Genomic DNA, 24,765 nt, shown 5'->3' on the forward strand with positions numbered 1-24,765 from the left:
AAAAAAAAACATTTCTTACCATGGAAATCTCACATAAAATTAAATGTTTTTGAACAATAATTCCTTTAAAATTTCCTGATCTTTTTGACATGTATTTTGATTGACTTTAACAAAACACGAAGAAACATGGTGGGATGGAGTTAGGTAGTAAGAAATCAGAAGAGGGGTGGTTGACAACACCCAAGGAAAGAGGAGTAAAATAACTTGAGAAGAGAATATGTCTTAGGAAATTTGAGTTGACAGTATAGATGTTTGGAGGGTTTTGGAGGATGAGTAGAAGACCGAGAACAAGATGAAGAACCAAGAGGAGGGAATATGGGACAGATGGTAGAGTGTGGAGGAAGAGGAGCTGTGAGGAAAAGGCAGAGTTGGCACCAGAACGGAATAAGATATATGCAAGAAAATATATAAATACTACTCTGCCTACTTTAGTGTTGGACTTTTAAAATAATCCAAACACATTATTTTGTGTATTTATAGCAGCAAGTTAAATGTAATAAAAGTTATAAAGCATTTAAACCCCAATATTCAATTTGAAACACCCGGTAGATTTCAATACAGATAGCACAAGACACTAATTACCTGAGGGAAAGGAGGCAGCGGGCTGTGGTGATTTTGACCTGGGAAGCGATGACTAAACGTAGGAAGTTGGAAAAGTCCATTGGGCTTGGACTGCCATTCTATCACAAACAATCAAAAGTTACTCATAAAACACACTATAAACCCACAACTTGTAAGTTAAATTCTTAAATATGAAAAGCTGAATATAAAGATTGTTAATTAATGAGATTCTGTTATCTTTTAATGTTTCGTTAAACTACACACCCAAGAATGTTGATTGGGTATTGATTGACCAATGAACTTATTCTTTTTTAATCATGAAGCAGAGGTTAACAAAAGTTTTGCTGAGGTTATTTTGAATATGAATCAGACTAATCAAAGTATTAAAAAAACTAACCTGGTTGGAAGGACTTGTTCTGATACCATTTGACTGGAGGCTGTGGTAAAGTAACCGTAGGGGGTTCCTGTGTCCATCCTCCTGCCATCCTGCAATAATACAACTAACTGAAGGGAGAAGTGGTCATTAAAATCTGGCCTTTTAAGGAGAGAAAATTCAGCAATATTCTTTTTAAAGAGGTTGGCGACCTCTTTGGCCTTGTATTTGCCCGTGCACATAGGCCCTGAACTAGTGTGTGGAACATATCCAGTAAAACAAGGAGTGAACCACTACTGAACCAATAAAATTTAGGGGCGAACTACAGGGTCCGAGCCCACAAATAGCCATCATCTTGCTGGCTCTGAATTCTGTTGCACTATCGACTGAACCATAGACTCGTGAATGCCACTTTTGAACACAACTAACAGAGAGAGCGAATAAATCAGCAATTGTGCCACTTATGAAAATAGGATTAAATTTCACTTTGACGTTTTTATATGATAGCTTTTAGCAAGCTTTCAAAACACAGAGCCTTGTATTATGGATTGCTACCTTTAATTTATTGTAGAGTTTTTTTTCACACAAAGCTGTACAATAATTTAATTTTCCATCTACAAAGGCAACGCAATAACATTAAACAAAAGTGACGGTATATTTTGTAAAGCTCAAGTACGCACCTGTTGTTGGGTGGGATATACCGCTTTGGTCCACGGCCGCTGGGGTCCATGGCTAGCATCATCCGGCCAGGCAACATGTTCTGACTGGGTGCATAACTCTCCTCCACCACCAAGCTCTGCAGCGCTATCACAGCTGCGTTCTCAGCCGCCTACACAACATATACAACATAGTCTTAACTTTCAATGTTTATATCGTACATTGTTTGTTTGGAGTTAGGAAGAATAACAATTATTTGGAAGTGTGTCAAGATGTCCAAGGATTTGATAGTTAAAGGAATTTATTTGGTGTACGTCACTGTAGGCTGCTAAATTCTTTAACAAGAGTCATTCTCAAGCAATGCTCTTGTTGTTCAATGTTTTATTAGAAAATTAACATTTTTGCCATTATCACACCCTTTACAAGATCAATGATTATTTTGAATGTGATCAATAGTCTTTCAAGTTGTGTGTTTGGTTTGGTCATCTACAGCTGTGGTTAACTATAGGCAATAGTGGGTATTTTAAGCCAAGTATGAATGGGGATGAGTGTAGGATGAGTGGCGCGATCTTGTACTTCTTGATACTGACTAAGGTCGACACGTTCCTTAGACAGGACTGTTAATTAATAGCCCATACAGCCAATGGCAACTAAGGGACCTACAGTTAATAGTGGAATCCAAACCACATTTTTGCTTTGGTATATACAAATCGGTCTAATTTTCAAGATAGTACTGCGGAAAGTCGTAGTACTCACTCGTGCGGAAGTTAATCCACACCAGGGAGTATCGCATGATCAAATATGACTTTGTTGCCAGGGTAGACTCCGTATAGAGGTTTGGAATAACATTAATTGTTTAATTGTTTTATTCATTGGTTTTGACAATTACTGTGTACCATAGTTATTCTAATATTTACAGTACAATAGGTCACATAGAAGTTTTTATCAAATGACTTGTATATAAATGTTAATTTTTAACAAATAAATCAATTGTCAGGATAGTACTACGGATAGTTGTAGTACTCACTAGTGTGGACATGAATCCACACCAGGGAGTATCACATCCACAGATCATGCCTATAAATATCCACAATTTGTGACTTCCAAGAAGCTCCAAGTGGATTATAGGACGACGCGACGGTCTCAGTACACAAGTAATGTAGTATTTTGTATTTTTAATGTATGATGATGACTATGTTAACTGCAATACTGTTGGTTTGAAAGACTGGATAAACTACAATTTATATTCATTGACTACTCAAGTTGACTATGAACTCATACAACGCCATGGGAAAAACCATTCTTATTGAGTGTTGACTAAATTGGTAAGTGCTCAAGTGAACAAAAAAAAAGTGTCTACTAATATGAAAAGAGCTAAGGATAACTCGAAAGAGCCAGCTGACTTGAGGGTGAGTGTGGTGCCAGAGCATGTAAAGAGTGGGCCGTTCAGAGATGCTGGGATATCAATCCACGAATCACTTTAAAACTAAGGATTTAAAATATAAACATTTATGATTTATGATGAATTACCTGTTCACTGGTGTAAGCGGGCTGACCTTTGAACTCCTTTCCATTACCACAAACCACAGTACATGTTATGGTTCCATCTGCCAAATCTAAATAATGATACTGCGGTAACCTCACGCCTGAAAAATATTGTTAAATACAATAAACATAAATTTCAAATCACTAAACACAGTTGTAATCAAAAGGAAAATCATGAATAAATAACTTTACTACTAAATAACATGAAAACGACATACTTCTCTTTTGGACCAAAAAAAATGGCCAATTGGGTATGACAAACACAGTTGCAAATACTGCTGATTTGTTCACAGTCTCACAAACGAACAGTTGCTACCTGTTCATATGACACTGATGGTACAATTGTATGTAATTTCTGAATTCCTTTATTGTTTAGTAAAGTACTATAGTTTAATAAATAAAAAAATATGAGTTTAAAATATAATTTTAACAGTTAAGTACAGAAAACTTCCAACAATTAATTTTGTGTGGGGTATGAAGTGTGTCTTAACTCACACTTGTATAAGGTCCCTAGGGGAAGAGATATTGTGTGTTTAGTGTCTTCAATATTGTTAAAGATGTAATTTATTCATATTATAATGTCCATAATAGTTATGTTAGAAAAGAACATATGATGTTTCCTTGGCAACAGAGTTTAGTTGTTTGTTATATTTTGATGAAGTAAGATGTATACACAAATCTAAGTTTTTCATTCTATCAGTTTTACTATTATTAACTTAATTTTTGATCCACAAGACGACTTGTTATTTTAGACGATATTTCCAACATGGTAGCAGAACAGAGTGGTTAAATTAATTGAGAAGAAGTTAATAGAATAGTGAATGATGAGTAATGAAAAACAGATTGAAAAATTAAGAGGGACTGAGAATTTCACAACATGGAAAATAGTCATGAAGGTAATCTTAGAATGTGAAGGAGTTTATGGAATTGTTAGTGGAGAATTCGGAAAACCAACAGCAGGTACACCAAATTATGACGAAAAATTGGTAAATTGGTCAAAAAATGATGCAAAAGCCAGAAAATATATTGTTTTATCCCTTGAGACGAATCCTCTACTTAGAGTAAGCAATTGCTCTACAGGAAAAGAGATGTGGGAGAAACTTGTCCACATTTATGATGTCAAGTCAACTGAAAATATTGACATATTGAGAAATAAGTTCCATAACATTTCTTGGGAACCTACCCTTGGAATGAATGGTCATCTGGAAAAGTTTGACGAAATCCAAAACCAATTAACAATATACGGTAAGCCTATTAATGAAGACGATTTGTGTGCTCGACTCCTTCAAACTCTACCAAAGGAATATGATCACATATATGTGACTTGGCATGACTCACCAAGGGAGGTGAAGACATGGGACATTCTACAGAAGAAATGTCTCAACTTTGAATTACGTCTAAAGGACAGAGACGAGATGGATGTAGCAGTAGCCATGGTTTCCAAAATAAAAGTAAGTTCTAAACAGCCAAAATATATGGGAGCCAAAAATGCCAAAAAGGGAGACTTGCAAAAATTAGGAGCGATAAAATGTTTTTCATGTGGCAAAAATGGTCATCTATCAAAAAAACTGTCGAACAGGTGTAATTTGTTTTAAGTGTCACACAAAAGGACATAAATCAAATGAATGTACCCGTGAGATACAAAATGCTGCAATGATGACTCGATCAAATCTAGAGGTAGGCCTAATTGATAAGTCATTTTTCAGTGAATGTGACAACTGGCTTGTTGACAGTGGTGCTTCTCACCATGTGACAAACCGCAGGGACTGGTTCGCCACTTACAAACCATTTGATACTCCTAAAAAGATGGACAGTGCTCGCCAAGGTGTTCATATTCAGGCCTTGGGGTCAGGAAAAATAGACGTTATGGTTTTTGATGGTAAACAGTGGACTTACAGGTATTTCGATGATGTTTGGTACTGTCCTGATGTTGCTTGTAACTTATTCTCTGTGAGGAAAGCAGGTGAAAAAGGCATTCACCAGACTGTGAAAAACAATGGTAAGTCATGGGTGTTTTCTCAAAATGGAACAATCATTGCTTTGGCTATATTTAATACAGCTAATCAATTGTATAATATGGTTGTTAAGGTCATTCCACCAAAAGAATCATGTTTTATTTTGAAGAAAATAAACAATAACGATGATAAACACTACTTTAACATTGAAGAGAGTAGCAATGATATCGAGCATGATCCCCTTGACAGTAGGCAATCAATTCTAAATGATGAGACCAGAAATCAGCTTGTTGACAGTAATCAGGACAATATATTCCATGAAGAAGAACAAGATATTGTGTATCCAGGAACCAATGATACTGATGAGCAAGACATGTTGTGTCCTAGTGATGATAACGCTATTCCAGGTGATATATTACAAGAGGAGACTTATAACCTGAGAAAACGTGATGGAATAAAAATACCTATGAGATATAGAGATGATTCTGTCATGTGTGTCAGTGACAGAGATAAAAATGAGCTTTTAGCTTCTGCAATACTTACAAACGAAGTACCGGAAAATTATGATGAAGCAATTAGATCTGAGCATGTCGTCGATTGGAAATCCGCTATGGATGAAGAAATAAATTCATTAATAAAAAATAAAACTTATGATTTGGTTGATCAACCAAAAGGAAGAAAAGTCATCGATAATCGCTGGGTATTTGCACTGAAAACAAATTCTGAGAACGAGATCATTCGTTACAAGGCGCGTTTGGTCGCAAAAGGATTTACTCAGCGTCCTGGTATTGATTATGGTGACACTTTCAGCCCTGTAGCTCGGTTTAAGACGATGCGAACTATGTTAGGCTATTCAGTTCAGTACAATCTTGCTATCAAACAGTTTGATGTTAAAACAGCATTTTTGAATGGCAATCTTGATGAGACTATTTGGAAGAGTAAGCTTCAACGGTGTGTTTCCCAATCTTCAATGGAAGCAGAAAATGTTGCCGCTAGCGAGACCTGTAAATCCCTTCGTCTTGTGAAAGAGATTGGCGCAATTGAAGAAAAGTCTATTCCTATACTACATGTGGACAATCAAAGTGTGATTAAACTTATGAACAATCCAATGTTCCACGATCGCTCTAAACATATTGAGACGAGATACCATTATGTTCGACAGTTGGTCTCTGGGAAACAGATCACTGTCAGATACATTCCAACAGAAGAACAAACCGCTGATATTTTAACAAAGGGCCTATCATCATTGAAACATGTTAAAATGAAAACTTTCATTGGGATGGTGACCTCTTAACTAAAACTTATTTTTCTAAAATGCATTATGGACATTACGGGGGTGTGTTAAAGATGTAATTTATTCATATTATAATGTCCATAATAGTTATGTTAGAAAAGAACATATGATGTTTCCTTGGCAACAGAGTTTAGTTGTTTGTTATATTTTGATGAAGTAAGATGTATACACAAATCTAAGTTTTTCATTCTATCAGTTTTACTATTATTAACTTAATTTTTGATCCACAAGACGACTTGTTATTTTAGACGATATTTCCAACAAATATATACTTGGCCTATCTGGAATTCTTCCCAGGTAAGCTGGCTACTATCCCCCTTTTTATAAAAATCTCAATACAAGCCTGGAGTCTTTTTATCAACTTGTCTTTACTTCTACCGCAGCTTCCGCGTCTGGCCAAAGTAAGGTAATTTAAAATATTTTCATATGGAGAAGTTTTGGTAATCTGAACCCCAAGAATGTTCTATTGCACACTGCAAGTTTAATTTGAATTTTCGTTACAAATTGACTGAATAAGCCTATAAATCATAGTTATAAAATATTTCAACTCATATCATAAATTACTAAGTGACCCTCCTCCCCGAATTTGACCGTTACAGTACTAACCTCGCGTCTGATGAAGGGACATAAGACTTTTGACGTAGCTCGTAGGCTGACGCTGCTGCTGCGGATGTAAAGGCATTGTTGACTGATGTTGTGCATGTAAAGGCATCGCTGGCTGATGTTGTGCATGTAAAGGCATGGCTGGCTGATGTTGAGGATGTACAGGCATGACAGACTGTTGCTGATGAGAAGACCTGGTAGGTTGTTGGTGTTGGTTTGGTGGCTGTTGCTACAACAAACAGCCAAGTCAGACACTGACACAAGACACAACTTGCACAACTTACACAATTATCTCACTAACATTTTTTTCAATTTTCTGCTACCCACACAATAAGGATAGGTAAAGAAAATTCTTATCAGAAGGCAATGCAAAACGTATCCACTTGTTGTGTTAACCTTTTGCAGGAGACTTTGATTTGATCAGAGATGAGTTACAAAATTAATTCATTAACTGGAATAAATTATGGGAAATAAAATTATAAACAGTGTGTAGATTAGATACATACATGTTCAAAGGAGATTCATGAGGTAAAAATATCAAACACCTATTAGACTAAAAAGTACACAAATAATGAAATAATAGCAGAAAACAAAACACAATAGATGGCACACAGAGAACATGGTGGGGACATCAGTGCTATGTGACTCTTAAATTCCAACTGAATGTAAGGGGTAGTGGGAAAAGATTTTGGAGAGTAAAGTGATGTTCGAGTCAGTAGCCATCTCCTTTAGAAAAACATTATCTTATTACTTAGTGAAGGGTTAAATTTAGATACTTCACAAGATATCTTCAATTTTCTATACAGGCTATTTTAGGAGAGAAAGCTTTAAATGTCCACTGTTTTATTCAATCCCACAACCCTTCTGCGACCATGTTTGGTGATCTGCAGCATTTGTATTTTAGTTATCCTATTAAATTTATCCTGGCTAAATTTTTACTCACAATAACTTGCAGTAGTTGAAAGGGCTAAGAATCGACGATTAAAACTTCTTTGATTACAATTTAAAATCCGTTATATTTAACACTGTAAATTATAAAAAAATGATCAACTTACAGCAGTTGTGGGTATAGAAGATGTATCATCAACTATTCTTAACATTTTCTTCAGAGCTTCTGATGAATCCTAAAATACATTCAAATTTAATCAGACATTTATCAAATGATAACAAAATATAAGTATGGATATATTATTTCCCAAAAAGTAGCAGAGGAATTTTTAAACTATGAAACTAAATTTGCAAACTGTGCAGAAAACATTTATGAACTTAGTTACTTTAAAAATTTGTTACCTTTCAAAATATTAAAAAACTTAACGTCTACTACATTTTTGAAACTATTTATCAGGGCTGTGCGAATAGTTCGAAAAACGAATCGAATCCGAATCTTTTTAGAGATTCGATTCGGATTCGAGAACGAATCTACTGTTTCTAACTGGATTCGGATTCGGAATCGATATTCGAATTTACTGGTAAGAGATCCGGGTTCAGATTCGATATTCGAATTTCTTGGAAATAGATCCGAGTTGGGATTTGATATTCAAATTTACTAGATTCTGATTGAATATAATTTTTTAGACACTAAAAAACTACTTGTGCACTCCGATTTGCTGTTGACTGGTTCATGTTAGGAACCTGACCAACTTGGTGTTAGGCTTTAGGCACATTAGTGTAGGTCGCATTTGAACCCTATCTTGGCTATCAGTAAACTTAACCTCACAGTGTTAGTTGTTACTTGTAATAGTAATGCAGACATAGGCTTGTGTGGAGGATTAACACCGAGGTGTATAATAGGCTGGGCCTATGTTTTAGACTACACAAATTGGTAGTCCATCACTTTTAGCGAGAAACTTAGGCCTAGGTGGTATGCCTAACTTATGCCCAATTTTTTAGTTTCAAAACTTCAAATAGGTAGGCCTAAATTTCATAACTTTTTTATTTGGCCCACTTCAAGAATTTTTTTAAGCAATTCCCTAAGTTATTTCAGCCCCAGAAAATGTGGTCTAAAAATGTGAAAATTGGTACTGCTGACTTTCCTCGGATTTGGATTCAACTCTGAACAGGTTTAAATATTCGGATTCGATAACAGCTTTAAATTTCAGATTCGGATTCGATCCAGGTTCGATAATGGCTGTAAATTTGAGATTCGGATTCGACCCAGATTCGACTCGGGATTAATTAAAATATTCGGATTCGATCCGGATTCGATAAAATCTGTACAGCTATGATTCGGATTCGGATTCGAACCAAAATTTCTGGATTCGCACAGCCCTGCTATTTATATATAAAATTTCATTTACCTGAGCATTTACGGCTGGCTTAGGTTGGCTTGAGTTGTTACCAGCTTTCTGTAAAAGAACTTAACATTATTAGGATACCAAAGAATCGACAAACCAACACAATGGTGATAATCAACTTGCAGAGGAAAAATTTAAATTTAATTATATAACATATACTAAAAATATACAAGCAAAGCGTCTCAGAGTTTTCAAATGTGATGCAAGCAATTTTAGCCACTGCATTACAAGACTAACAAAATCACAACAAACCACTTACATCCAAAATCCAACTTCAATTGAGGTTGATTAAGGGCTGGTTCAGAGGGTCTTCTGTACTCATCACAGTATGTACACATCAAGTAAGAAAGTTGGCATACACCAATAAAAAATAGGTTTTTACTTTCCCCCTTATATGTAGTAAAAAAATTGAGAAAATATTGTTTTTGACAACATGTTTTAGTTTTTGGTGGAAATATCCGTTTGAGGTTCCCCTGAACCCAAAAAGTGGTTTTAAAAGTGATGTCAGTATGTGTATCTGTATGTATGAGTGTTGATGTGTAAAGAGCTACAAACTATACCTTTGGTCCGATTTTGGTGAAATTTTGTATGTGATACTAATTTACGGTATCTCCAGGCATTTTTTCATTTTTTTAAATTCTAATTGTTGATGGTGATTTTCCCATAAAACCCCCAAAACATAATGGAAAATCTTATTTTCACAAAAAAAGGTTCAAATGATTTTAATTAAAATTAGTTTGTGATGGTCCTTTTAACTCTAAAAACATATACAACGCCCAATACAGTAAAAATTAAGGTTCAAAAGTTAAGTTATAAGTGCTGCTGAAAAGCTAATGGGAGAAAGTATACGTGTCATATTGCTAATACCGTTTATTTGAAGTAAACTCACCTGTAGCTGTTTGAACATTGCTAAGAATTCATTGGACAACTGGTTGAGACCAGGGTGTTGTTGTGGCGGGGCGGGGGCCTGAGGCAGCTAAACACCCAAAAACATGCTGTTAGTGACCACACTCAGACAGGGAGGACAGAAGTTTCACTGTTTCCAGGTTGGTTTTGTTGAATACAATTTCAATATAGAAAATTCTCAGGATATCAATGTATAATTTTCTTAAGTTTCATAACTGCAAGGCGTCAAGTGGATACAAAAATTCAAGCATGACTACATCAAGGTTTTATGATTACATTGGGAGGCTTATATTACATAAACGGTGAGTTTGTGGCTCTAAACCTCGTTAGTTTCAGTGGCGCCACTAAAATTTACCAAGTTTATTCTTGTAGTCTACCAGCTCACCCTTTGATTTGCTTGACAAGTCCCTGCACAGGCCTGAGGCCCATATGGATGAGAAAATTCTATGTTAAAAGACAGTGACACTCTTTGTTGTATTACTTATTTTGAGCTAAACATGATTTTAGAATGGTTGAAATGACCTGTAGAAATCTGTCGCAGACACTGACTTGAGACCTGCCTTTTCTTTAGCTACTCTGGTATACACTTCCAACCAAAACTGTACTTCAGATTTTAAAGTTTGTGCTCAATTCATTTTTAAGACCTGGGAACTGCCATTACACTAAAGTTTCAATAAGCTAAAACGACCCCGAGCTGTATAACTCAAACACCTAAGGATTTTAAAGGTAGCTTTTCCTAGCTTAAGGTAAAATTTTAGTGTCACAACACCAGTATTAGCCTCTAATTTCTACACTGTGTTTAGTATGTTAAAGTAGTTACACAACTATTATATTTTCAATTCTTGACATTCTTTACCCTTGTTTTGTAAGAGATCAATCTGAATCCTGGTTTAACTACCATCAAAAGTAGACATCTCATCTTCAAGGACCAGATTTTTTAAATCAAAGTTCAAACTTAGTTTGAATGACCCACTTACAAAGTGTTTTATGTCCTAAATATATATTTTCTCCCTTGTATAAATATTATATGTGCCATCAAAAATTTATTGATTTTTGATAGATTGTATTTTTGATTCGGCTTGTTTGACAGAACCGGTAATTTACTTCAGCACACTATCAGTGGCCCAATTCAACTAAGTTCAACGTTGTTCTAAATCTGGCTACAACTTTAAAATGGGAAAGGGATGTCTCTTTCAATCCTTAGTCCAACTCCTACATTCAACAGCCAAAACACACTACTACTTATTTTGCAAAAAATGGTCAGAAAACTAAGAAAACTTTTCCAAGATCAATTATCCTGAAGAGATAAGTGGTGTACATGAGGTTGCTCTGATTGATAGAGCCAATATAGACAAAGGTTATATCCAACAAAAACAATACTTGTGAAGTGTTTGTACTGATGAATAGGGAAACTACTTACGCTCTTTGGAGTGCCAGCTTTCTCTGGCCGCAGGTTGAGTTCCGCAGCCCCGGAACTCTGCAGCTGCTGCAGGTTGTATTGGTGTCTTGGACTGCGGTTATCTGTATCACCACCTCCTCCTCTTGGCCTCTGTTTCACCATTCCGTTCTTGTTGGGTGAACCACCTAGCCAACCATGTTATATCAGCTGATAATCTTAATTTGTGAAAACAGTCTTCCCACAAAATGTCAGATTATCAAGATCGGTTTTTTTTGTATGATCAACATATGAAAATAGGACCTTTTCTGTTAATTCACTAACACAACACTATGTTTTTTCAGGTTGGAATGTTATAATTATCTACAAATCCTGTTTAATGTTAGGTTGTTTTTTTTTGTTTTTAGCGAATTTCCCTATAGGGAAGTAGCTATTACCGTAGGTGTGTAGCCGGGGGCCGATTGTGGTAGGGGGGGAAACTACTGGGTTATAGTATGGGATGGAGGAGGGAAATTAGGGTAATCAGGAGGGAATAAACCGGGTAATGTAATAGGTTAGGAGAAGGTGTGTCTGGACCAAACTTAACATAAGCGTGCTGAATCTGCTACCAATAAAATTAGGAAGATTGCTGGGGACCAGAGGGACGGAGACCTTTTACCCAGATCAGAACACTTGCCTAGCCAGCTTTGATTGAACCAATTGAACTAACTATTTAAATATTAACCTATCCTTCAAACTATGAACTGAACTTGGGAAATTACTTACTAATATTGATGAGTGAGGGAAAATAATATGTAGATTGAATATTGAGTGGCTAATATGTATGAAATTGATGGATAATTGCTAAGCTACATTCTGGGAACATGTGGTTTAACTAACAGGTTTGAGAAGGTCCGCTACCTTAAGGGTAGCGAACCCGGCTAACATTTTGTTTCCTACATTTCACCAGTCGGGCGAGCCAGAAGGGCTCCCCGCTAGTTACCTGACTTAGCCAGACATTTTCCCTACTTAATTTCTACATATTAACTATTACAACTTATCCCAAACATCGAAGAGAAGTCCTGGAACTTTTCCGAGAGGTTCTATGTCCAGATGCCGGTTTTCGAAGAAGGAGGACAAGACTAGGAAAAGTGGGGATAGAGCATTGATGCAGTCGCGGCAGGCAACGAGATGAACATGCAGCCCGGCTTCGCGAACTGCACACACTATAAAAAAATATAGCGTGCCGCTATGCGTCACAACCACCCCCCCTTCGACGAAAGAAAAGAAAAGAACAGAACAGTTTCTTTTTTTTTTTTTTTTTTTTTTTTTTGGGAGGTTGGTGAAAGGGTTTGGTTTGGTGTTTTTTTTTTTTTGTTTTTTTTGTGGGGAAGATTGTCGTTCGATTTGCTTCCAGATGTGGAAGGTTCTGACCAGCCTGGTTGTAATAGGCACCTCGGACCACCGGACTTTCCCGAACCAACCACGGCAGAGAGCGGGATCCACCCCCCCTGCGAAAAGAGGAAGGCATTGTGGGGACGACAGTTTGTTTCCCTAACCTGGCAAAAATTGGAATTGAATTGCTTTCTGTTGTGAAATAAAAAGGGACGGACAACTGCACGCACAAAAGATTTTTTTTTTTTTTTTTTTTTTTTTAAATAAGGTTCTCTTCCTAAGGCATTGCTGGTGCACTGTGGGGGAATTTGAGATCAGCTGGTGTGTCTTCTGGTGATGCAGGTCTTGAGAGGTGCTGATGGTATGGGCTAAGTGTTGAGGCAGCATGCTGAGTGTAGGCAAAGAGATGTTGTGTGCTGATGACTCATGCGGACAAGGCCGGAGCATCGCAGGCTGCGCCCAAGGTGTGTTGGCTGATGACTCATGCGGACAAGGCCGGAGCATCACTGGCTGCGCCCAAGGTGTGTTGGCTGATGACTCATGCGGACAAGGCCGGAGCATCGCTGACTGATGATGGGGGATGTAAAGATAAATGTCTCTTGTGGTCCAAAACAGATGTGCACGATATTTCATGATTGATTGGTATGCGGGAAAATTGTAGAGTTGTTAATTGAGTTTTGCTTTTTCATTTGATTTATTTATTATTTTTTGCTTGCTTTGATTGTGCAGTTGTCTGGTGTCTATTAAATGCTGGGGGAAATGAATATTTAATCAGATCGCAGATGATCGTAAAAAAATTATTTTCAAGGTGACTGTCGTTGTGGAAATGAAGAAGGGTTGGTCGCAAGGTGGAGGTCCGATCACTGACGGGTTGGCTCGGACTCAAAAGGTGAACCATGGGTTCGTTGGGGCCGAGCTACTCAAAACCAGACTGATGGAACTCGCGGGTACCGTTTTGGGGTCTGTGTGTTGAAGGAGTTTGGAAGGATAGTAACTGTTCTTGTTGAAACCTTTTTTTTTTTTGTTGAAACCTTTTTTTTTTTTTGTTGAAACCTTTTTTTTATGACGAAATTTCGGGTTGAGAGACAAAATTGAGATTTTAAAGTACGTAATTGTCGTCTCACCTGAAATTAGGTCACACCTTAAATTTGTCCAGATAGCTTAGCCTACAATGAGATAGTCCAGGACTCTAACGTGTTCGTTAATTAATTATCGTTTTGAGTTTATTGGCTCAGAATATTAAATACAACAATAATGCTTACAATGTTAAGCTTACCTTTAACAAGTGCTCATCATAGCCACTCGAAAAATATGTAAAGTTAAATTTAGAATTTTGAATAACCTATCGAAATGCGAATAAGCCTAATTAATTAGAAACTGAACTAAAACGTGATTCGGTCGTTATACTTGGTAATCACCAAAGTAAACTTGTCAGGAAAATTAGACTCGGTCGATCACCAGAGTCGATACGGGGTTTTTAAACCAAATTTACGTAGGACGGTCCGGGGTAACGGGGTAAGTCGTACGTAAACCGTTCCGGCAACTTAACTGATTTCCGAAGCTGGTTTAAGACAAAAGGTAGTGTGCTCGTACGTGAAAAAGCGTGCGGGGTGCGCGCGACTGCGGCACAGTAAAATAAAAATAATAAAACTTCTCCAAAAATGAGAAATAAATAAATGACAAAATAAATTCGGTAGCACACTAACCTGATGACTTATGATTCTACCAGGAACGGGGGAAATCTTTAATTGACCAGAATTTAGGAGGTTATAGACTGTTGGATTGTCTCCAAACAGCAAGCGTACTGACGGTTCGGTAGCGGGTGGACGACTGACTGTGAGGTCTGCTCTTCTGGTCCTTCTTCGCCATCGCCCCTGGCGGCGGGGTAGGTAACTAGCGTCATCCCCTCTACGATGACGTAGGACCCTTGCCCCTACGATGCCGCTGACAACGCGGGCGCTGCTTACCCCGAACGTAGACAATTATAATATTTAATAATTTAATATAAAACTTTTAAAAATCGGGGATTTTTACCCCTTGACGGGTTTTGGGTCGTTACACCCCCTTCTTACTTCGCAGAGAAAAAAAGAAAAACAGAAAAAAAGAAAAAAAAGAATACCCAAACCTAGGGTATTGTCGGCATCTGCCGCGAAGCTCACTCGAGCGTAAACAAAACAAAATTGAAACTACTTAAAACGGGCACATCGTCTCAATATATTTCCTTCATCGTCCGCAGCTTCTTCGTGCGGACCCGGAAAAACGTTCCATCCCCTGAACACCTTCATCCTCTGATTTTTCCTTCGCCGCCTCGTGTCTTCCAACGGCAAATTGGACAGGAGGTCGCGCACCTCCTGTGGTACTGGCCGGTTAGACGATGCGGTGGTGAACGGGGTGTGAGGCGTATCTGCGGGAGCATTGCGACGGTTGGCTGGGGATATCTCCACCAGCGCGACCGTTGTAACCGCGGGTCGATGGGGTGGCTCTTCTTCCTCCTCGCCTTCCAGGTCGGACGTGACCTTCTCGAGAAGCGCGAGTTCGTTCGCTAAACACGTCTCCAGTCGCTTGCCCTGGTCATTCGACAGCCTACTCACTGCAGCTACGTCGTTGGCGGGTCCGGAACATTCTCCAGGACCGCGTTCTACAGTGAGTTCAAATCGTGCCAAGCCGAGGTCGTTAACTTGCGTTATTCCTAAAACTAAATCGCAAGCCAATCCCGTCACATGTAACGCGTCCCATTCGTATTCGAGTCCACTGAATAACCCGCGAACTCGGTATCCAGTCGTGATGTGAGACAGCATGCCATTCGCCATTCTTATATCAACATCGCTGTCTATAGGCGGAACCCCTTGGGATTTTAATAACGTTGCGAGACGGTCACCAATGAGGCTGACCACGGCGCCGGTATCCACGAGGGCCCTAAACGGTTGACTGAATATTTCTACGGTTACGAAGGGTCTTGTGTCGAGGGAAACAACATTGTGGTTGGTCGAGACGGGGAAATCCTTTATTCGTTGGAGCCATGTTCTCCATTGTTGGGGGGGTTGTGTTTCGGATTGGGGATTTGGACTCGGCCGCCCCCTTCTTAGCTGAATCCGGTGTGCGTTTCCCGCCTTGCAATGGCATTTTGCGGTCGAGATGCCTTTGATTTTGCAATAAAAGCACTTCCAGGTTCTCGGTTTGGGGCAATCACGGAACAAGTGTCCCGTACGGTCACAATTCCAGCAAACGTACTGGTTGTTGACGTGGACGGTTCTCTCCAGTGCCACCCCTCTCACATTCGTGTGGGAGTTGGGCACGGATAGGGTTTGTGCCTTGGGTCGCGAACTCGGTCCTTGCCGCGCGCGGTCGTATCTCTGGTGCTGCGGGTAGGACCGGGAGCTCGGTTCGCGCGGTGACTCAGCAGTGACTGCGGCGTTATCGATCGGACGTTCGGAACGCCTTCGCCCGTGGTACGCGGTTTCAGGAATGAGAGAGATAGCCGGAGGTGGTGGAGGACGAAACGTACTCTTATCCCTAACGTAGGACTCGTACTCCTCGGCACGCTTAATCAATTCGGTCAGAGTCAAGCAGTCCTGGCGTCGAACCATAAGTTTGTATTCGGGTCGCATATTCGTATAAATCAAGTCAATCTTGTCGTGGGACGAAATGGATCCTCTCCTTCGAATTAGCGTGCTTAACGCGACTACAAAATCTCTAAACGGCTCTTGGTCACCCTGTGTCCGCTTACGAATCTCTTCGTCCAAGTTACGGCGATAACCGAGAGGTAGATATTGGATTTCGAAATGGCTACGAGTTTATTGGCTCAGAATATTAAATACAACAATAATGCTTACAATGTTAAGCTTACCTTTAACAAGTGCTCATCATAGCCACTCGAAAAATATGTAAAGTTAAATTTAGAATTTTGAATAACCTATCGAAATGCGAATAAGCCTAATTAATTAGAAACTGAACTAAAACGTGATTCGGTCGTTATACTTGGTAATCACCAAAGTAAACTTGTCAGGAAAATTAGACTCGGTCGATCACCAGAGTCGATACGGGGTTTTTAAACCAAATTTACGTAGGACGGTCCGGGGTAACGGGGTAAGTCGTACGTAAACCGTTCCGGCAACTTAACTGATTTCCGAAGCTGGTTTAAGACAAAAGGTAGTGTGCTCGTACGTGAAAAAGCGTGCGGGGTGCGCGCGACTGCGGCACAGTAAAATAAAAATAATAAAACTTCTCCAAAAATGAGAAATAAATAAATGACAAAATAAATTCGGTAGCACACTAACCTGATGACTTCTGATTCTATAACAGAACGGGGAACGGGAAAAATAGGAACGGGGGAAATCTTTAATTGACCAGAATTTAGGAGGTTATAGACTGTTGGATTGTCTCCAAACAGCAAGCGTACTGACGGTTCGGTAGCGGGTGGACGACTGACTGTGAGGTCTGCTCTTCTGGTCCTTCTTCGCCATCGCCCCTGGCGGCGGGGTAGGTAACTAGCGTCATCCCCTCTACGATGACGTAGGACCCTTGCCCCTACGATGCCGCTGACAACGCGGGCGCGGCTTACCCCGAACGTAGACAATTATAATATTTAATAATTTAATATAAAACTTTTAAAAATCGGGTTTTTACCCCTTGACGGGTTTTGGGTCGTTACATGTTTTTTTTTTTTTTTTTTTTAATAAAGAACGTTTCGCATGCAAATTATTACGCATGCAGAAAATTGCGCGTCGGTAAGCGCTAGAAAAAGGTGGGAATAGGTTTTCTTGGGATTCTGGAGATTGTTTCCTTATCAAGTATTTCCTTGAGAGGCAAGATTTCCGGTTCGTTTGTTTTTTTGTAAAAAATAAAAGTACTGAGTTTCTTAACTAAACTGGTAACTATTTCTCCCCTAAATCTAACTAACTCTACCTTAGTGACTAATTAAGCTAAGAAGTAAGAAAAGAAAATAAGGGAGGTAAAGGAAAGAATAGAAAGAGAGTTTGTCTCTAAACACTCGACTAGCTAGGTCGCCACAGAAGGTGCCATCACTGAGCCCTTTCCCACGGGGGTAAAAATAAGCAAAATAAAAAATAAAATTAAATCTCCCGTGGAAAGCAATCACAAAAAACGTGATTCAATCAAAAAAAAAAATTCTTTACTGAACTCAGTGAGGGTGCGAGAGACGAAGAGGGAGGGGTAAAAGATTTGGCCGACAACGCACGGAGGAAGACGTGTAGGGCAGCCCATCCTAAGGAAGGATACCCCGAGACTCACTTTCCCCCGGGCGTTGGCAGGGGACAGCGACAGATTGAGAAGACTTAACCTAATATCACTTTAGCAGAGTGTTCTGATCTGGGTAAAGAGATTGATCTTGTTGTTTCTTTAAAATTGTGGCTGAAAAAATCGTTTTAGATGTGACACGTGTGCATTTCTAATGAATTTTCCTGTTGATGGATTTACCAAACGTGCAGTGACTGGGGACGAAAATGCTTCAATGACGCAAGGTTTGGACCAGACAGGGAGCAATTTTTGGTTGATGGCATCGGCAGCTCTACTGAGGTGATGTTCTCTGAACATTACCCAGTCCCCGGTCTTGTACGGGTTGGGCAATCTGTCCAGATCGTATTTCTGCTGCCTAAGCTGTCTAGCTCTGATGAGGTTCTCGACGGCTCTTCCCCACTCTTCATTTGAAGACTGTGGGGAAGCCTGGTCGTCGATTAGCCTGTCTAGATTCCAGTGGAGCTCTAAAGGATGGGATATATTTCGACCAAGGAATAAACGGGCTGGGGAAGTTTTGGTGGAGTCGTGACGGGCAGAGTTGAATGCTAGCTGGAACCAGTGTAATTCCTGATCCCAGCGTTTTTGGTGTTCATGGTGGAAAATTCGGATGGCTATTTTTATTTGCTTGTTGACCCTTTCGGCGTGGGAAGGGTTGGGGTAATAGGGACTGGTGTAGATGTGTTGAATGCCTAGTCCCATGCAAAGGTTTTTGACTGTTACTGACTTGAAGGAGGAGACGTTGTCGGAAACTAGGAATTTTGGAGGACCAAAGATTGAGAAAACTTGCTTGGTTAGCACTGATGCGGTGGTTTGGGCCTTGGTATTCCTGACAGGGATCATGAGGCAAAACTTAGAAAAGGAATCCACTACGGTTAGGATGTACTGGTTTCGATTGAGAGAGAGTGGCAGAGGGCCAATATGGTCGATGAATATTTTCTCCCACGGTTGAGTTACTATTTCAGAAGAGAGTTTCCCCACCTTTGTGTTTGGTGCCTGCTTGCACCTTTGGCATTTGACACAAGCTCGAACCTTATCAGCGATGACGGTTTTGAGGTCTGGTGCCCAGAAAAAGGGTTCGATGCGGGCAAGGGTCTTGCTGATGCCTAAATGGGCTGAAGTGGGAGACTCGTGGTAGTAGGCAAATAAAAGATCGAAAAGCTTGGAAGGAACAACTACTCTGGGTTTTGTTTGGTTCGGGAGACGGTAAAGAAGGGTGTTATTGTCAACTGAATAATTTGTAGGTTTGTTTGCGGATCTAATTATTTTCCTGAGGTCGGGATCATCGAGTTGATGCTTTGAGATGTCCTTGAAGGCCTCGGGTAAAGAGAAAAGAGATAAAATTGATGGTTGTGTTGTGGGGGGTGTAACTTCTGTTGGCTCTGTGTTTTCAAAGAGTCGGGACAGGCAATCCGCGATAACATTGTCCCTTCCACGAATGTGGTAAATTTTGAACTGAAAGGAGTTGATGAAAGAAATATAACGTGCAATCTTGCCGATCTGACGGGGGTGATTAAGAAGCCAAGTGAGGGCTGAGCAGTCCGAGTGAAGCTCGAACTCTCGGTGTTCTAAGTACTGATGGTATTTCTGCAAGGCAAAGACTACTGCAAGGCATTCGAGTTGAAGTGTAGAGTAGTTGAGCTCGTGCTTATTTAGAGCTCGGGAAGCATAGGAAACCGGGAACAACTGATCACCATGGGGCTGAAGAAGGACTGCTCCGATTGATGAGCCGGAAGCATCCGTGTGGACAACGAATTGACGGTTGAAATCGGGCATGCGGAGGATGGTGGAGGAAACCAATGCCTTCTTTAAGGCTTGAAAGGCTGTGATCTGGTCGGGGCCAAAAACGAAAGGGACACCCTTTTTCTTTAGCTGATTCAGAGGTGCCGTTATTGATGCATAATCTTTTATAAAACGGGCATAGAAGGCTGTTATTCCTAGGAAGCGGGACAACTGTTTGATGTTCTTGGGGATGGGAAATTCATCTATTGGTCGTGTCCTGTCAGGGTGGATGGAAATAGTGTGATTGGAAAAAACATGGCCAAGGAACTGAATTTTATTGGAGGCTACTGTGATCTTTTCCGGATTGACAGTTAGTCCTGAGTCACAGAGGCGTTGGATTACTGATCTGACCTTTTCCACATGGTCTTCAAAGGTTGAATCGCTATATACACACAAGTCGTCGAAAAAATTGTAAATGTATTTGAACTTTATGTCGCCAAAAATTTTGTCAATCAAGGAGGTGAGAACCATACTACCAGAAGCAAGACCAAAAGGGAGGAAATTGAACTCATATTGAGCCCAAGGAACAACAAAAGACGTGAATTGCTTAGACTCTTCGGCCAGGGGAATTTGGTTGTATGCCGAGTTCAAATCAAGGAGTGTGAACCAACGAGCCTGGCCTAAATGCTGAAAGGCGCTTTCTATGGTGGGCATTGGCGTGGCGTCAAGTTCCAAAATGGAATTCAAATTTCTGTAGTCGACGACCATGCGAGTTTTCCCACCCTTTTTGGGAACTAGAAAGGCGGCGGAGGCATATTGTGACGTGGAGGGCCTAATAACTCCCTTTTGTAGCAGTTCGTCGATGTGTTGCCGCATAAGTTGAAGCTTGGGAGGGGCGTACTGATACGGTTTGTTTCGCACAACTTTGGTTTCCTTGATGCGGATATGATACTTTAAGAGGTTTGTTCGCCCTAACTTGCTAGTGATGGTCTCAGGGAATTCTGAAAGCAACTGAGAGACAACTTGGCGTTGTTGGGGATTTAAATTTTCCCCCATATTGAAGGAAAGTTCTTTCTGCTCGGTGATTGGAGTGCACATGAGTGAAAAGTATGTCGGGGATCCAGGTGATCCATACGGAAAACTAAGAGAGTGAGTGCACATGTTGATTAGTGCCTTGGTTTTTGTTAAGAAATCAGACCCTATCAAAATGGGAACTGGTAATTTATCAGTGACAAAAAATTGATACGTCCAAGAAAGGTGTTTTATTTTGAAATGAATCTTTGCTGCAAATCTGAAATTTATGGGTTCGCCGGCTGCGGATATTGCTGAAAATGTTGTCGGGTGTTTACTGACGACTGCGCTGGTATGTCGCTTTAGGAGCTGATAAGTTTCAGATGACAACAAACAAAACGAAGATCCGGTATCTATAAGGGCTTCCTTAACAATTCCCCTAAAATTTAGGGTGACGTAACAAAGCTCGTTTGGCGGAATGCTTGGGGAACCCTTAGGTTTGTTGACCAAATTTTGCCTTTTGGGCACCTGACATACAGACTGAACAAGGGGAAGCGCTGCGGTGCCTAACGGTGCTCCCCTTTGGAGTTTCCCTGAGTTTGGGATGTCGACGGAGACTCGCGGTTTGATACAAAACGTTGAGATGGTTGATGTGACCTTGGAAATTGCTGATTGTTCTGGTGAAACGGAAAACGCGGAATGTGAGGTGGAAAAGTCTGTGGCTGAACATTTGAGAAACGTTGGGCGCTGTGGCCTGGAAAATTGTGGTTGTTTCGTCGATTTCGCCACTCCCCTGGCGGGTTTGATTGATAGCTCTGCCTGTGCTCAACACTGCGCTGTGGGAAATCCGGTCGCGAGACGGCCCGCCCCCGCTCCAGCGCGCGGACAGTCTGAACCCTGGGTACTAAGGCCCGGAGATCAGACAGACTACACGCAGCCGGAAAAGCGGCAAGAGCCGCCCGCGTCGGTGTATTCAAACCGTTCAGCACCGTATCGAGCACATCGCGTTCTGAGAAGTCAGAGACTAACAATGATGAGGCGGCAAAAATGGCGTCGACAAATTCGGAAAGAGATTCTGAGGGTCGTTGAATCCTGTAGACCATTGAAGATATTATCGCATGCTTGACTTGCGCAGGGAGAAAAAAATCCCTAACGCGCAAGATGACCTGCTCCAGATTGATGTGATCGGCGATTCCCTTGAGCCAAAATGCCCTTAACTGTTCCGCAGTGCGGGGAAGAATCGCTAGCAAAACATCTTCGTCGTCAAACAAATCCAATTTTGATATTTTGGAAGCTGCAATCAAAAACTCGGCCAATTCACGAGGCTCCGAACCAGTAGTGACTGGCAAGTCCCTTACGAGATCGTCTAAAACCCTGTTTTTGCTCTGAGCTGCGCGAGGGGGAGAACGACTCTTGGTCATGGCAGAAAAAACTTGCTGGCCGACTGCGATCGCGGTTTCCTGAACCAATTGGGCCCAGTTCGCTTGAAGGGAATCCGCGCTGTCGGTGTTCTGGGTCGCGGCGCCGTTTGTGCCACTAGAGCCGGCGTCGTTTACCTCTTGATTCGTGCCAGGAGCCTGAGTGGTGGCCAGGACCTGAGGAGATTTGTCGTCAGTTTGATTTGGAGCAATGGTCGTTGGACAGGTCAGGTCCGGCCTGGCATTGATGGGTAAGGGCTCGGTTCCGCCGTTCAATTGCAATGTTTTCAAAAATTCGCTTAACAAGGTCCTATTCACTGACAAGGTCGCTGAGGGTGCAATCCCTAAAACATGACATTGATTTGTCGCATCCTGCGCATTGAGAGTGCATACCCAGGAAGTGCCTGTTGGCAACTCCTCGGGAGAATATATTCTAGAAGGCATGTCGCCTAAACAACAACGAAGCTTAACAAAACAAATAAATATTTCTCTAAACACTAAACACCTACCGCCTACGGTTACCCCTTCACTTTCTCACTCAAATTCAAAAATGAACAAGGGGGAACCCCAGGCAACGCTACCGACACAAGAAATGAGGAATCGCAAAAAAAAATAACTAAGCCAAAAAAAAATTAGCCTATGACTCAATCGCAGCTAGGTAATTCTCTGGAGCACACTAAAGTTTTTTTTTGTTTGTGACAAATTGCAAGTGCTTGCAATGAGGGGTAAATCATTTCTGCGTGAGAACTGGTGACAGAGTGTTTTCTATTGATGGAATCAATGCCGCAAATGCGTCGCTATTTAAATGAATGTCATCACGACGCATTGACCTTCCATAATAGGCATAATTATTGCATGTGATTTAATTCGTCGGGGATGTCTATTACCTTGGTGAACTCTGAACGTAAAGTCAGCAAAAATTTGTTTATTTGATGCAGACGGTTGATTGCTGAAAAAGAATTCCTTATCCTTGGATAATGCGGTAACGTCGTAAACACAACTACCATCCCAGGATAATTCCGACGTAATAATCTCAGAAAAGACAAAAGGGAGTTCTTAAAAACTGTAATTCCAACATTTGCTAAAAAATCATTATTACCTAAGAAAAACAAAAGTGGCATGTGTGGCTGTATCGCAGTACTATTTAACTTGACAAAACTCTTGAGTTCGGATATTTTTGCTCCAGAAATGCCCTTGACTAGGATTGGCCGTAATCTTCCAGTTGAGTGACGGTTGGCTTGACAAAAATTGTAAAATCGAGTGGCATAAGAGTCACCGATTACCTGAACATTTAACAAGGATTCTTCTTGGCTCATAACTAATTTCTTAAATTCACCTAACCTAATTGCAATGCGGTGAAACCTAAAACTGCTCAACCGACTACGAATAGAAGTGTAGATTCGTCGAACTAACAAAGGCGATTGCTTAAAAAAAACCACGCTCTGCTACCATATGTAGCCGGGGGCCGATTGTGGTAGGGGGGGAAACTACTGGGTTATAGTATGGGATGGAGGAGGGAAATTAGGGTAATCAGGAGGGAATAAACCGGGTAATGTAATAGGTTAGGAGAAGGTGTGTCTGGACCAAACTTAACATAAGCGTGCTGAATCTGCTACCAATAAAATTAGGAAGATTGCTGGGGACCAGAGGGACGGAGACCTTTTACCCAGATCAGAACACTTGCCTAGCCAGCTTTGATTGAACCAATTGAACTAACTATTTAAATATTAACCTATCCTTCAAACTATGAACTGAACTTGGGAAATTACTTACTAATATTGATGAGTGAGGGAAAATAATATGTAGATTGAATATTGAGTGGCTAATATGTATGAAATTGATGGATAATTGCTAAGCTACATTCTGGGAACATGTGGTTTAACTAACAGGTTTGAGAAGGTCCGCTACCTTAAGGGTAGCGAACCCGGCTAACATTTTGTTTCCTACATTTCACCAGTCGGGCGAGCCAGAAGGGCTCCCCGCTAGTTACCTGACTTAGCCAGACATTTTCCCTACTTAATTTCTACATATTAACTATTACAACTTATCCCAAACATCGAAGAGAAGTCCTGGAACTTTTCCGAGAGGTTCTATGTCCAGATGCCGGTTTTCGAAGAAGGAGGACAAGACTAGGAAAAGTGGGGATAGAGCATTGATGCAGTCGCGGCAGGCAACGAGATGAACATGCAGCCCGGCTTCGCGAACTGCACACACTATAAAAAAATATAGCGTGCCGCTATGCGTCACAGGTGGCACGGTAAGACCTAGACCCGGGACCGATTTACTTTTTCATTTTGATGTCCCCAGAGGCCAAAAACACCATTCGTTCAAATTTTTATATACGCGATAACTTGAGTAATTTTTGTCCGATTTTGATGAAATTTGGTTTAAAGGTGTAAAGCG

At 40.5% G+C, this 24,765-nt stretch overlaps 1 protein-coding gene across 3 annotated transcripts in view; it reads right to left on the reverse strand.

Annotated features, from left to right (window-relative positions):
- The window catches only part of LOC128991308 (5'-3' exoribonuclease 1), a 71,127-nt gene that overhangs the window by 4,827 nt on the left and 41,535 nt on the right, over positions 1-24,765 (reverse strand). For 2 of the 3 annotated variants that reach the window (XM_054414105.1, XM_054414104.1), the window contains exons 26-34: positions 11,609-11,772; positions 10,172-10,258; positions 9,286-9,333; positions 8,044-8,112; positions 6,992-7,217; positions 3,122-3,237; positions 1,615-1,763; positions 959-1,047; positions 583-680 (exon numbers count right to left, since the gene is read on the reverse strand). In XM_054414105.1, the coding sequence (XP_054270080.1) occupies positions 583-680; positions 959-1,047; positions 1,615-1,763; positions 3,122-3,237; positions 6,992-7,217; positions 8,044-8,112; positions 9,286-9,333; positions 10,172-10,258; positions 11,609-11,772 (1,046 nt within the window). The remainder of the gene's footprint in view (positions 1-582; positions 681-958; positions 1,048-1,614; positions 1,764-3,121; positions 3,238-6,991; positions 7,218-8,043; positions 8,113-9,285; positions 9,334-10,171; positions 10,259-11,608; positions 11,773-24,765) is intronic. The other variant, XM_054414106.1, reaches the window with a different exon arrangement.

This window comes from Macrosteles quadrilineatus, unplaced genomic scaffold (genome assembly GCF_028750875.1).
Source record: "Macrosteles quadrilineatus isolate MER2022 unplaced genomic scaffold, UCM_ALF_1.0 Scaffold_4__1_contigs__length_99947679, whole genome shotgun sequence".
Classification (NCBI taxonomy): Eukaryota; Metazoa; Arthropoda; class Insecta; order Hemiptera; family Cicadellidae; genus Macrosteles; species Macrosteles quadrilineatus.